Source organism: Carlito syrichta, unplaced genomic scaffold, assembly GCF_000164805.1.
Source record: "Carlito syrichta isolate Samal-C Ts95f unplaced genomic scaffold, Tarsius_syrichta-2.0.1 Scaffold315646, whole genome shotgun sequence".
Classification (NCBI taxonomy): domain Eukaryota; kingdom Metazoa; phylum Chordata; class Mammalia; order Primates; family Tarsiidae; genus Carlito; species Carlito syrichta.
Window position 1 is genome coordinate 986,345 of NW_007259742.1, and position 14,807 is coordinate 1,001,151.

General features: G+C 52.4%; 1 protein-coding gene across 1 annotated transcript; it reads left to right on the forward strand.

Moving 5' to 3' along the window:
* Positions 1-3,906: 3,906 nt before the first annotated feature.
* Positions 3,907-7,307, forward strand: CUNH10orf35 (chromosome unknown C10orf35 homolog). Its single transcript, XM_008073101.2, has 4 exons — positions 3,907-3,973; positions 5,141-5,208; positions 5,368-5,495; positions 6,501-7,307. Exons 3-4 carry the CDS (start codon positions 5,403-5,405, stop codon positions 6,768-6,770), a joined length of 363 nt encoding a protein of 120 aa, XP_008071292.1. The 5' UTR covers positions 3,907-3,973; positions 5,141-5,208; positions 5,368-5,402; the 3' UTR covers positions 6,771-7,307.
* The last annotated feature ends 7,500 nt before the right edge of the window (positions 7,308-14,807 follow it).

A 14,807-nucleotide genomic window follows, 5' to 3' on the forward strand; every position in this document is an offset into this window, starting at 1 on the left:
TGCTATGTTGCCCAGGATGGTCTTGAATTCCTAGGCTCAAGTAATCCTCTTTCTTCAGCCTCCCAAAGTGCTGAGCTGCTGTGCCTGGCCATAATAGTTTCTTTGAAAGAAATCACTAGTCCTCCAGTTCTTCCTTCCCACCTTTCCATGGGCTGCATATAGTGAAGTTGATGAGCCAGTTTTGACCATGCAGATAAGGGTAACATCTTAGGGTGTGGGGGAGCAGTGAGCCGGGAGGAGTGGGTATCCTTGGTTGACCTTGTAAAACAGAGATTCCCATCTACTTGTTTCAGTCACTGTATTTTTTTTATTTATTTTTTTTTTAGATTGGAAAATATAGTTTATTTAGAAAGTAGATGAGAGAGAGAGAGAGAGAGAGAGAGATTCATCTCCCCAAGGTAGGGAAGGGGGGCCAAAGCTTAGGGAAAAGCATGGTGGTCATAGCTCAATGAACACATAGCCTGGTCAGAGCTTAATAAAAGCAATGGCCTATAGTAATTCTTTTTGTTTCAGCTGAGCAGTCTTTACTCAACTTAATATACCTAGGGTTAGGCTTATGTTTTAGGGACTTACATATAACCAAGATATTATGGGACCACTCCAGTTTTCTGACCATGAAATGTGTTTTCTGAGGCCTCAATCAATCCTACAATCCTTCATCATCTGTCTGTGGATGAAAGCCACCACCGGATCAGCCTTCACGCCTATCTACCTGAGCCTTTCACATCCAACAACTTCCTTGTCATTCCTTTCCCACTACTTTCTTGTTATTCCTGGAGTACAGGCATCTTTTTGGCACAGCTGAGCCACAAGGGACCCAGGGATCTCTACAAGGCCATATAAGTCAACACCTGTCAACACTCACTGTGTTCCTTCCCTCTCCTGGGTCTTGTGCCCACCTTGGAGATGCAGCACACAGCACCTATGCTCCCATCACTTCCTCCTCTCCCAACTTTTTCTCTGATGAGGCACCTGACATACTCTTCTCCATAGGCACAGGCCTACGGAGGTACCAAAGGTGGGCACTGGCTGGCTGTCTCTGCCCTTCTCCCATACTATTCTCTGAGTAATGATCATGGGCAGATTATCAGCCAGAGTAGGGGAAAGAGACAGGGGAAATACCAGGAGAGGAAGATAGATATATTGGTATCACCATGATTATTGTCATCATGCCATTCTCTTTTCAAGGCATTCTCTTTTCACCTGCAAAGGTGGAGCAAGGGCCAGGGCACCTGCGTTCAGTGGATTAATGAGTAGAAACTCTGCAATGAACAGAAATCCAAAAGCACACTTATACTGAGTTGGAGTTAAGGCACAACACGGAACCCAGTCTTGTGCTGATGGCACTGGGGAAGAGGGGCATACAGCAAAGAGGCTATAGAGCTGAGGGAAATTCAGGGGAATCCTTTTGGTGGGCTCACAGAGCCTGGCATGCAGAGCCGGGGATCTGCCTTCATTTGACTCCTGGCTCTGTTGCTGATTGGGTTGGTCATCTGCCATCTCTCTGAGCCTCAGTTTTGCATCAGGCAAAGAGGAACAATTAACACTCACTCCATAATTTCATAATCCAAGAAAGAATGAAGTGGTCTCTGGGAAAGCACTTTGGAGGTGATAAGGACTCTGCACACACAGTGCTTATTATTATTACATGGGATGATCAAGTTTGGGGATGGGGGGATTAGGTTGTGTGGGCAGGACCTTTCAGCAGATGGACAGCCCCAAACAAAGCAGGCTTTGGGTGGTGTATTTTAGTGAGGACAAAGAACTCAGGTGGGTGGAGCTAGGTAGAGAGTTGCTGAGAGAGACAGAGTGTGTGGGTGGTGGGGGGAGGGGTAGGAATGTTGGCAGCTAGATTTGGAGGATTGTCAATCCCTACCGAGTTCTGTCTTGTTGGAGCAAACAATAGGGAACTATTGCAGGTTCTTGAGTAGGGGAGACACCTAAAAGCGAAAGCGATTCACAACCTCTTAAGGCTATTATTGTAATTGGCAACAATTGTCTGTTTCTAAATCCTCCTCCCCATCCCCCGAAGCTGTTCTTGACTTCTCTGGAGGGACTGGTCTCATCCTCTGGACTCTCTAGGGTTACCTCCGGCTGGACTAAATCTCCTTGGCAGCAGTTGTAGCAGCTCAATTGTTCCTGGAAACATTGAGGATTTTCTGCCTTTGCCCTCTGGCTCCCCCAGCCCACAGAGGTCTCTTCCTTCTTGGGGCTCCTGAGTTGTGTGCTCCCCTTATGGGCAGTGGAAGGTTCATGGAAGGCAGTGGTTCTTGACTCTGGCTGCTCATTAGAAGACTGGTTTTTAAAAGTCTCCATGGCCAGGTATATCCCAGATCAACAACACTGTTATCTCTGGGGTAGGACTTAGTTTTTGGATGGTTTATAAATGTCCCAGGTAATTACAGTGGGCACATTGAGTTCTGTGATACACAGACCACCTCTGACAATCTGGCATCCCACCTTGTGGTTATCCCTTTCTTGTATGTACTGTTCACACCTGGAATACATTGAGGGGCAGGAAGAAAGCACTGAGGTTTTGGCTTATAGTTATTTAGTTTAAACCCATTCTTTTGAAATGTGCATACTTTAAAATTGACATAAGTAGTGGAACTGCAGAAATGAGAGTAACAGTTGGCAGCCCCTGAGCACTGACTGCAGCCAGGCTTTCATCTAAGCATTTTATACAAAGTGCTCAGTGCTTCACAAAAACTGGATGAGGTGGGTACTGTTATTACTCTTATTTTACAGATAAAGAAACTGAGCCCAGAGAGGTTGAATAACTGGCCCAAGATCACCCCACACCTAGACTCAAACACAGGCTGGCTCTAGCAGCCACCTTTTATCCACAGTGCCAGCCTGCTCTCACAGTACACGTGCGTAATTTAAACAAACAAAAATCATACAAATAAGATACACATATAAGAGGCACCTGTGAAACAATTTTTACTGGTAAGTTTCCATTATCAGATAATTAAACTATGGTGGCAGCCTGTAAGCCCTTGAGGCAAGGCCTAGGTCTCAAAGAACAAAAAGAAAAGTCTTTTTGCTCCTTCTACCCAGGGGCTAGCAGAATCTGAGTCCAAATATATGCTCTATATATCTGCCCATCCTGGAAACATCTATTGACTGATAGTCATAGCTAATGTTTATCAACATTCGCCGTGTGCCAGGGACATCATACTCAACCTTCACAACAATCCTAGGGGGCTGCGACCACACCCAACTTGCAGATGAGGACACTGAACAACTGAGTAACTTGTCAGGGTCCAGAACAAGTTTGGACTCAGACCGTGCAACTCCACATTCTTTCTCACCGGGGAGCAGTTCACAGGGAATAGTCAATGAAGATAGGGGTGGGGGGATTGAAAAATAAGGAATAACAGAGGTTGGTCGTTCTGCCCGGAGTGTCCTTCCCTATTTGCTTGACAGACAAATTCCTACCCCTCTTCTGACCCCCCCAGCTCAAATACACCTCCTCCAGGAAGGCTGCTGCAGTGAGTTGCACCTGCTCCGTTCATGATTCACCTCCCCCACCAGACTTGGAGCTCCCTGAATGCGGGGCTGCGTCCTAATCAAGAGGCACCCACGGAGCTAGCTCAGCCAACTTAGACCTGCGGTCTGAGCCTGTGTCCGCGCCCCCTCCAGTCCAGGGACATCCCCGTCCCCTGGCTTTTGGGCTCCACCTTTCCCTTCCTCCTCTTCCTCTTCTCCCAGAGCATCTTCTCCTTTCCTCTCCTTCTTCCCCACTTGTCTTCTCCCTCCTCCTCCCTCCCCCGCTCCGCCCTGCGCCGCCCCGCCCCGCCCCTCACCCCGGGCCGGCGGCTGCACTTCCCCCGAGGGCCTGCAGAGGGGGCCGCTGCGCCCCGGCTCGGCCGCGCCCCTCCGGCGCGCGCTTCCTGTGAGGTCAGGTGGGAGGAAGCGGCCTGGGAGCCGCCGCGAGTGGACGTCGCCTGGGCCCGGGAGACGCCTGCAGGTGGGTGACCCGGCCGGGGATGGGGCGAGCATCCCTGGCCGCTCCCGGGCGTGGACGTGGAGGCGGCGAGAGGCTTCCTGAGGCTGGGGCCGCGCGGCCCCGCGCCGCCCCCCTGTCCCCCTGCCCCCCGCCCTGCCCCGCGGCAGGTGCGCCGAGGGCCGCGCGCCTTCGGCCCACCCGGCGGGGACGCGATGACAAGGCACAAAGAGACTGCGGACGCCCTCGGCCCGCAGGCCTGCACCGGGGCCCGCAGCTTCGGGGGGACTCGCCTGTCCCAGGCTGCCGGCCATGGGGGAAGGACAGGGGCTCTAATCCATCCTGGCGAGTGTGCACGAGGGCGTTTTGAGAATCCAGGCGGAAACTCGGCTCATCTCCTGAGAGCAGATGGCCTTCACCCGTTTTCCCAGACTCGGGGGAGGCGTGGAAGGGCCTCTAGCCAAGGGACACCCTTGGGGACCACGGAGTGGGGTCTTCCCAGAGCCATCGTAGCACCCCATCCCATATTTTGGGAAGATTGGGCCCTAACCCTGGGGTAGCAGAGGCTGGGCTGGTGTCAGCTGAGAAGTGAGGGACTGGTGAGGGGCGTGCCCTCTGCTCTTCTGCCAAGGCCTGCTCTTCTGAGCCTGCGCTGTGTGGCAGCCAATGTGGTCTGGGCAGAAGATCTAAAATAATCCCGAAGGGTCCGGATCTCCGGGGTGTTCCGGAGAGAGAAGGCCCACGTCCTTGGCATTTACTCCCTGGGGGAACAGCACACTGGACCCCTTTTTTAACGGAAGGGAATTTGAGCCCCACTGGGGATCCTGGTGCCTTGGGCTCCTGTTTATACCCTGCGAGGGCCCTATAGCCAGGGCTTCTGGCTTCATGTTATTTCTCTGCAACCCGCAGATGCATGATCCCGGGCAGGCTGCTGTCCCTCTCTATCCACTTGTCAATGGCTGCACTAGTATCTTCTTCAGAGGGGTGTTGCGAGGTTAAGTGTGGTTAGTCTCAGGGCTTTCCACACAGCCCGGACCCCAGCAAGGACTCTAGGCCCAGTTGTGCTGCTGGTAGTGGTTGTAATAAAACTCTCCAAGGATCCTTTCCGTTGTTTTCCTGGTGAACTCAGTGTTTGAAAGAATTTTGTTTGGCAAATAACTTGCATTTATTTTTCCTCTTTTTATTAATCAGGCACAGTATCTGCTCAGCGTGGGTCAGTTGTGTGGGTGCCACTGAAAGCAAACGTCCTTCAATTTCTGGTAAGTGTTTTCCTTTGAGCTTTTTGAAGTCAGGGGAAGAATCATCCACAGACCCTCATGATCATGGTCATAGATCACTCAGAGTTAAGGGTTGTGGGGCGGGGGACCTTCTGTGCCACTTGGCTTTTGTCAGTCCCTGTCCCTGGCCATGCACTGCAGGTGCAGCCCCGTAGGAACCCGTGGCTCTTGGGAGAATGGTGCGGATCTTGGCTAACGGAGAAATTGTTCAGGACGATGACCCCCGAGTGAGGACCACTGCTGTGCCCAGAAGTGGCGCTCCTCGACAGGTAGGCACTCATCCCCTGTGGAAGGGGACAGCTGGCCTCCTCTGTGCCTCCTCTGTACTACTAGCTCCCAGAAGTCTCTCTTGCTGGTCACTAACCTTTTCTAGTCCAAAGTCCTCTTTACAGAGAGCTGGGGAGTGTATTGTCAAGCCTTGGGGAAAATGTAGTGTATTACTACCCAGCCTTCTGCATCCCTAGTTCTCCTTCCTCCAGGCAACCTCCCCAGACTTCAAACCCAATAACTCTCTCTCTTTTAGCAAACCCCACTGGAGCTAGCATCTTTCAAAGTCTGCTGAATGAGAAGGGAGCTAGGGAGAAGGCGGAGGAGATGAGTCCACGGCCACAGAAGGATGATTTTATTTTATTTATTTTTATTTTTATTTTTTTTTGAGTTGGAGTCTCACTCCGTCACCCAGACTGGAGTGCAGTGGCTGCTCCCGGCCACTGCAGCCTCGACCTGCTGGGCTCCGGCGATCCTTCCGCCTCAGCCTTCTGAATAGCCGGAACTACAGGCGTACACTACCATGCCCGGCTGATTTTTTTTGATTTTATTGTAGAGATGAGGTCTCGCTGCCCAGGCGGGTCTCGAACCCACGGGCTCAGGCAATCCACTCACCTCAGCCTCCCAAAGGCACGGGATTACAGGCTGAGCCACCGAGCCTGGCTAGAAGGATGATTTTAAAAGGAAGGGATGATGTGTATGAAAAATGCCTGTCCTAGGGCCATGCCCTGTGATCCAGCCTACCTCAAGCACTTGCTTTCTTCTCTGTCCTAGGCACCTTCTCCCTGCGCATGATGTGGGGAATGTGGACTGGCATTTTCTATGCTCTGAGAGCTTGTGACTTGGTTGTTAGGACTCTTATAGATGGCACCTGGGGGTTGCTGAGAAATGAGGGTATGGGTGTCAGGCCTGCTACATGTCTCCTGACTGGTGCCTCAACTCCAGGGAAGCCCTGGCTAGATTCATTCGTCTCTCTTTCTCTCTCTCTCTCTGTCTTCACCTTCCAGAGTTTTCTCAACAGGGGCCATGGTGCCCCCCCGGGGGGTCCTGGCACTCGCCAACAGCAGGCAGGTGCCAGGCTCGGTGCTGCCCAATCCCCCTTCAGTGACCTCAACCGGCAGCTGGTGAACATGGGCTTCCCCCAGTGGCATCTCGGCAACCACGCCGTGGAACCTGTGACTTCCATCCTGCTTCTCTTCCTGCTCATGATGCTGGGTGTCCGTGGCCTCCTGCTGGTGGGCCTTGTCTACCTAGTGTCCCACCTGAGTCAGCGGTGACTTCTGGGGGCTGATGGGTGTGGGTGTGTGGAGGGGGACTTGCTGGGCTTGGGTGTGAGAGCAGGCACATTTGGAGGGGATCCAGTGGTGTCTTGAAGGTGCAATCAGAGAAGGGACCACAGTGTATGTTTCCCTCTGTGTTGTGCATGAGGCAGAGGGAGACTTAGTTCAGCATTCCCAAAGTTGAGGGTGGATGCCCTGGTTTCCTTGAGATGTTTCTGTGTGATATAGGGCCTGCATTAAGTGGCACAAAATCAGAGCAAGAAAGGAATTCCCTTTCCAATTATCTTTCCATCCTTTTATGCCAAGAAGAAAGTCTGAGCGTGGTGCCAATATGTCCTGCTGCCTCTGGCAGACTTCCCCTTTGACTAGGGAACAGGACTTGGGCTAGGGGTTGTGGGAAGAGTTTCCAGACTTTTATAGCACCGTTTTGTTTTAAGGGTATATTTTTATTGGCTACCTATTGTTTAGGACAAGTGGTACTGGCATTCTATTTATTGTGACTTTTTCAATAAATAGACTTAAGTAAAAAAATGAGTCCATGTAAAGAAATGTATAAATAGTCATACAGTTATGCATAGATCTGAAAGATATGGTGGAGGTGGTTTGGGAGTGATTGGGTTTGGGGAGCGGGGAACAGTGGGCATTTGACCTTGGAGGGTGGTTTCTAGAATTTTCTGGGCAGAATCTTGGAGCTGGGAGAGAAGATCTAGATAAAACCTGGGCTTGGATGCCTGACCAGATGCTTGGATAATTCCTAGGCTCACTGAGATGCTGGACTTGAAGGCCAGAGGGATCCTCAGCCAGAATGGCTGGTGAGGGCATAGGGTCCGGAGAGCCAGAGTGCAGGTCTGAGGTCTCCCTTGCCTGGGATGCCTCCCTGACCAGAAGCTGCTCAGCTCCATCACCCTCCTGGTGGTCCTGTCAACTCTGGCTGCAGCATACTGTCCTTAGAAAGTGATGCACGTGGGATGAGGATGCCCTGCTTTTCGTGAGAGGAGGCCTTGCATTTTGGCTCAGGAGCCCTGGGTCTGTGTGGAGGCCCTGCTGGGAGAGGCACCGGGTGGCTGAGGCTCTGGGCCAGGGCTGGGGGATGAGGTTTTTCACAGGTTGGAGAGATGCTGGGTGAGGACTTCCTGTCCCAGCACCAGATTCCTCACCCTCCTTTCAGGGTCCCTGGGTTTGATTGGTTGGGGGAGGAAGATACATTTTGGAGTTACCAGGGCTGAGGAAGGATGAAGGAGAGAGCAGTGGAGATTGAGTCCCTCCCTCCTGAGAGCCTGCCGTGCTGCCCAGAACAGAACCTCTCCCCTCAAGCCTCCATGCCCACTGCTGCCCTTGAGGGGGCCCATGGCCTCTGTCACAGACACTTCTGGGGGAGATTTGCGGCGCTGGAACAGGACTCCTTTCTCAAAGAATGTCTTCTGTGTCTTTATTTCTGGGCAGCGTTTAGAACTTGTGCTCCTTTATGATGGGCACGAGGGGAGAGGGACTGCTCTGGGCCCTGGGAAGCGGGGGCTGGTGCCCAGCCCTGCCGGTGTCCCTGCTTTTCCCTGTGGTGTCTCCTTCTGTCCTGACACATCCACTCACCTGCTCACCTGGCCTCAAGCCCCTGCAGCTCCAACCCACCAGTCACCTGGATGTTTCTGCCCTGTGTCTGGCTCCCCCTCAGCTCCCTTCTCCCTCAGCTTGTCACTTGGAGGCAGGATTTCCCTTCCATTTTCCCCTTTCAAAGCTGTGGGACTCTCTGAAGAAGCAAATTGTAAGTGGACCCCCCAGTGTATAAGATACCTTTAGGGGACATGATCTGAGTCTACAGGTTCAGGGCTGAGAACTCAGTTTCCATTCCCAGGGCCCAAGACCTTTGAGGAGGATTAGAGTATGTTAGAGAAAGCAGGGGAGCAGGGCTTTCCTCTGCTTCTGGTTTAGAAAGAGAGGCGTGGGAGAGGGGCTCCCCTCACTTCTGGCCAGTTCCAGCTAGGATGGTGGAGGTGGGAGGAGCCGCAGGCAGCAAGGGTCTGCGTGTCTGAGCAGCAGAGGGCATGGGGCAGAGGCAGCCTTTCTAGATGTTTGGTTAGTCAGCCTAAGGGGTGGTGGTTGGGACTTGAAGTAAGTTGTTAGGGTCTAAGAAGAAGTGCCCGTTTGCTGGCTGAGATCCAGAGCTGCTCTCCACCCTTTGAGCAACCCACCCTCCCTGTGCCCCCTGGCCCTGGGCAGTGTGCTGACCTCTGCTTGGCCTCACTTCCCAAGTCGAGGGTCTGAAAGTGTGCTGGGCCAGCCTGTCTGCAGACAGGGACTGCGTAGGGAGGTGCCCCTGAGGTCATGTGAGGTCATGCAGCTTGTGTCGCTGTGAGCGGCCCGGGATCACATCTCTCCTTGAAATGCCTCTCCATGAGCCTCTCACTGTGCTGACAGAACTCAAGGATGTAGATGTGTTATGCACAGGCCCAGCTTCGTGGCTCCAGTAGCCCGATGCAGAGCTGATAGGCTACTGAGTGAGCTGCACTACCTGGTCCTGGTCAGAAGCTCACTGAGGAAGGTGGGCTCTTTCATCTCTGTCCACCCAACCCCTGCTGCTGTGTGTGATGGAACCCCCAGATTGGACTGCCTTGATGGCTGTCATCTCACCCAAGAGGACAGGTTTCAAGGGAGGTTTCTGCTGGCCTTTAGGGCTGATCCTTGAAGTCCCATGTCTCCCAAGTCCGACTGGATTTGCTTCCTGGGAAGAGCTGCCCCGCCCCACCTAAATAAGCTACCAAATAAGATCCCACCAGGCCCCTACCACCTCTTCGGGGCTGGAAAGAGGAGTAGCCACCTCCATGGGGGGTGATTTTGGCTCTCTGGTTAGGGTTACCTGGTAAGCAGAGCTGCTGGGTTCTGACTTGTGCCTGTTCCTGGTCAGTCTCCCAGGCCCTTCTTTCCATGAGTTCCAGGTCCTTGGAACTTGCCTCTCCCCACCCTCCAGTAGCTCTGGAGGTGGGAGCCACATTTCCACCTTCTCCAGGGAAACATTAAGCCTGAACAGGTAAGACAGTAGCTCTGGTCTTGCTCTGTGGATCTGAGTAGAAACCCTGGGGCAGTGCTCAGAGCCTCTGCCCACTTGGAAGGCTGACACTGAGGATGGGAGGAAAGCCACCTCTGTGCCCTGTGGCTACCAGGTGGCAGAGGAAGCCTGTTTGCAGGACCAGCTTGCTTTAGTGGGCCCATGACCTTGGATGGTCCACCTAGCTTCTCAAGCCTTGGTTTCCTCATCACTACGAAGGGAAGGCAACCTGAGCCCTGCCTGCCTCTTGGAGCCTTTCAGGGGATTCCTGAGATGTGGTGGGTGAGAGATGGACAGAGGGCGATAGAAGGGAGGCTGCACCAGTCCCTAGCTGTCTCTGCAGGTGCTGTGCTTGGTCCCACAGTTCCTGTGCCTAGGGCTCTGGCTTCACAGTGACTACCAGTCCCCAGCACTGGGGAGCCCTGGCTGGGGTAGTGCTGAGCTTTGAAGACCAGCGTGGCTCCCTCCCCAGCTGTTAGAGAATTACAGTTGTTTTGCTGTGCTCCTGGAAGCCGAGGGGCTAGCTGCTGGTCTCGAGTGTGAGGACTAGATGATGATGTTGAAAGCGTGCAGGGTGTCTTGCCCCATGCTCCACACTTTCTACCACTTGATGGTCACTAGAACCTTATGACACAGGTACTGTCACGGTCATGCTTATCTACTGCAAAGACACTGGAGGGTTTATAACTTGCCCTAGGACCCAGAGCAAGCTGGGGTGGAGCTGGGATTCCACCCCAGGCCCACGCCCACGCCCATGCCCACGCTCTTACCCTCTGTTTCCCCTCTGGCCACACCCCTATCAGAGTCACCTGGAAACCTGTTACAGGTAAGAATTGCTGAGCCTCACTGCCCACTGGAACTCATAGGGCCCCACCTGCACCCCCCTCGAGTCAGCTCTGCGAGGCACAGAGGTGAGTGCGAGGGTGCTGACCACAGCAGCCCGGCTGGGTGGCTCAGCAACTTCCCAGGCCAGGGCCAAGTCACATGGGGCAAAGCCCCCTTCCCTGCATCCCGGGATCCAAGATATTTTCATGGCACACGGACAAGAGATGACATCCAGCGATCTCCCAAAGGGTCTCTGAAGGGCTATGTTGGAGTGGTGGCTGGGGGAACGAGGGTGGCAGAGCTCTGCTCCTGAGACTAGATGGAGAGAGAACCTGCAGCCCCAGCAGGGCTCGGCATGGGACAAGCACACTTATCCCTCCTTGTGGGGCCACCTAGGGCCCAACAGAGCAGCAAGAGAAAGTTCAAGAGTTAAGTGGAGTGACTACTTCAATGGAATTACAGAGAGAGAGAGAGAGAGAGAGAGAGAGAGAGAGAGAGAGTGTGTGTGGTCTCTGACCCTCTGGTTTGGGACTTGGGGAAAAGCTAAAACCATATGGCTTTAGGGACCCAGAGCTTGGACGAAGGAAGTTGGAGCAGCTCAAGATGAAGCCTGAGGACAACCCTCAAGTGTCGGGGCTGGTGGGGCGCAGGGCTGGGGTGCATCACCCTGTGGTCAGCTCCAGTCCCCTGGTGGGCAGGGGCCCTGCGAATGCCTGCCACCCATTGCCAGCTCCATCTCTGTTCACCAGCAGCCTTGGCATGACCTGTCATCTTGAGCCCTTCTATGTCCTCATCTGTACCTCATGGGATGGGAGGGTATTCATTCCCAGGAAGCACTGGCACAGTTGCTGACACCAGGTTAACCTTGACGCTACCATATTCACAAAGCAAGGCATTAGGATTCACTTAACATTTCTCTACAGCAACTCATATTTCACTTAAATTTATTTTTAAATGGAAGCCTCATATTACTACTGTAAATGGAGAGCCAGCATTATAGTAGGTACTTGTACAAGTAAATCCTGGGTAGAGAAAATAACATTAATCCAATTTAGCAAGCTGCTGCAGCTGTCCAAACCACTAGCCTGATGCTTGCTTTCTTTGTTAAAAAGTCAGTTTATGACTGGGCTCAGTGGCTCAGTCTGTAATCCCAGTACTTTGGGAGGCCGAGATGAATGAATTGCCTGAGCCCAAGGGTTCGAGACCTGCCCAGGCAACTTGGTGAGACCTCGTCTCTACAATAAATCAAAAATTAGCCAGGTGTGGTAGTGCACGCCTGTAGTTCCAGCTACATGGAAGGCTGAAGTGGAAGGTTTGCTGGAGCCCAGTGGGTCGAGGCTATGGTGGCCAGGAGTGTGCCACTGCCCTCTAGTCTGGTCGACGGAGTGGGACTCCAACTCAAAAAAAAAAAAAAAAAAAAAGGCAGTTTATGATGATTTAGAGTGATGTTAAGGACACACTAGCACCTCACCGAGACATACTTGATGTACCCAGAAGACAGAAGAGAAACAGAAAGGGAGTGACTCTCACCATTTGATTCAGTGCTGTGTTTGCAAATGATTTACAATCATCCTGTGCTCCGCTCCAAAGCATTTCACATTTCGTCAGGTAACCACATCCCACAACTGTGGGAAACACTGTGTGATCTTGGGCAAACTATTTTTAAAAATGTAGTCTTTGTAAGGTAATGCATGCTTGTGGTTCAAAGATCAGACACTATACAAATGTACACAGAGAAAAGTCTCTCCCTCCCTGTCTCTTTCTAGCCATTCCTCCTCCACCCTGTAACTACTGTTCTTAGTGTCTTTTAAATCCTTCTACAGTTTAATTATGCAAATATAAATGAACACAAATATATTCTTTTTTTCCCCTTACAAATGATGGGAAATTAGACACATGTTCTGCCCCTTGTGCCTTTCACTTAGCAGTGTGTATCCTGGACGGATTTCACGTGAGCGTGTGAAGAGCATCTTCATTCCGTGATATTGTGGTATTTGTGTGAGTGGCTGGCCATCTCTTGGCCTCAGCAGAGTCATCTGCACCCCATAGGGAAGGCCTTGCAGCCATGACTCTGAACAGCTCCACGGGGCTTTTCTCTGAAATGTGGGGATCCTGACAGGAATGTCTCCCATTCCCCAGGGACTGAGGGGGGGGGAACCACACCTGATAGATTTTCTCAGTCCCCTTTGCAGTCAGATAGGTGTGATTTCTGTCCTCACCTGGCCCTGAGAGACGGCATGGTGGCCTCACCTGAAAGCTGCCTCCCAAGTCATGCTGCCCCCCACGGCAAACTGCAAGGGCCTCTTCACCACCGGTGACAGGTAGGGAGTGATCCCATCCTGGCCTTCTTCGATCTGGGAAAACAAAAGGGCTGGGCTAGGTTTCTGTGAAGCCCCCTTTAAGCTCTGAACTTGACAATACCTGTCATTGGCGGGCCTTGCACTTAGAAGGTGCTTAAGGGGCTTTGTTACCTGGCTTGACATTGTCAGTGCCACTGTCCCCCCTTCCTCTGCCATCCTATTTTTCATGAACATCTGGATTAAGGGGGTTAGGGGAAGTCATGAAAAGCGACAGAGATACTGGCTTTCTTCAGCTCTGAACTGGCTGATGAACTTCAAATCCTCTTCTGTGCTAACCTGGGAGAGCCCTCTGTCCTGGTGTGTCCACCCGAGGGGCTGTGAAAGTTGTCCCTTGGCGCCACCTGGTGGAGTCTCTGGGTGGTAGCAGGACCTCCCTCCTGCAAACACTTGGCGAACGGATTCATCCCGCGTCCTGCCTGGAGGGAGAGCTCACCTCATCAGCTAGGTTAGCAACTACTTTAGACTTTGGTGAGATTTCTGGTGTGGAGCACACACAATTCTATTATAATTTCTTTTTACTGCTGTCTCGCCCTAGGCTGAGCCCTGTGCCAGGAGTGTCCATAAGCCTTGTTCGTCCTCTTTCAAAGCAAAATAGATGTCATTCTCTTTTCTCAGATTGCAACGAGGCTCAGGGTGATTAAACTAATTTATACGTGACCACACAATTGGTAATTGACTTCTGCTCCAGCTCTGGCAAACTGTGGATGTGGATCTGGGGACCCTGGGGCTGAGGAAGGGTGAAGGGTGGCTGGGACCCCCAGAAAGTGGATCTGTCACTGGGGTCACTGGGGCCCAGTCTTGAACCAGACCTTCCAGCATTTGAATTTTCAGTGTAGGGGACAGAATGAGAAATGTTAGCCTTGGTTATTTTCTTTTTCTTTTTTTTTGAGTTGGAGTCTCACTTTGTCGCCCAGACTGGAGTGCAGTGGCCGCTCCCGGCCACCGCAGCCTCGACCTGCTGGGCTCCAGCGATCCTTCCGCCTCAGCCTTCCAAGTAGCTGGAACTACAGGCGCGTGCTACCATGCCCAGCTAATTTTTGATTTATTGTAGAGATGAGGTCTCACCAAGTTGCCCAGGTGGGTCAGCCTCCCAAAGGCGTGGGATTACAGGCTGAGCCACCAAGCCCGGCTGCCTTGGTTATTTTCTAGGCCAGGGTTGCTATTATGTTAGGTGGCCCCCAGTGGGAGGGGCTTGCTCACTGTCTAAGGCTGCCGGCTCTCTGGGTGAAGGTGGTTCTGTCTGGTACAGACCTGCCCAGCACAGCGCCCACCAGCCCCTTATGCTTGCCTGTCCTCACTCAGGGCCCTGTGGCCAGTGTTTTCCCTAGATGAACGTGACATTTGTGACATGGCTATCCTTCGTGACACTGGATTCATTGCCTAGCACTTGCCTTTTTCATCAGAGGCAAAGAGCAGAGGGGTTAGACAGATCTTCCACTTGTCAGGTGTATGCCTTTGGGCAAGTGACCTACTGTGCCTGTCTGTGAAGTGCGGATAATGTGTCATCTAGGGTGGTGGTGAGGTCCAAATGAAAGATAGCAGTGTGCCACGGATGAGGGTTTGTAGCAGATCACTTCCTGCCAAGCTTGTTAGTGGAAATTGGCTGCCCTAAGTCAAGAACACTTATAATGCAATTTGCTTTTGAAATTCTGGGAGAAAAAAAAAAATTCCTAATATGACCACTCACCTGTAGAGTGCAGTTAAGAAATGAACCTCTAGCTGGGCTCGGTGGCTCAGCCTGTAATCCCTCGCCTTTGGGAGGCTGAGGTGAGTGGATTGCCTGAGCGCGCGGGTTCGAGACCCGCCTGG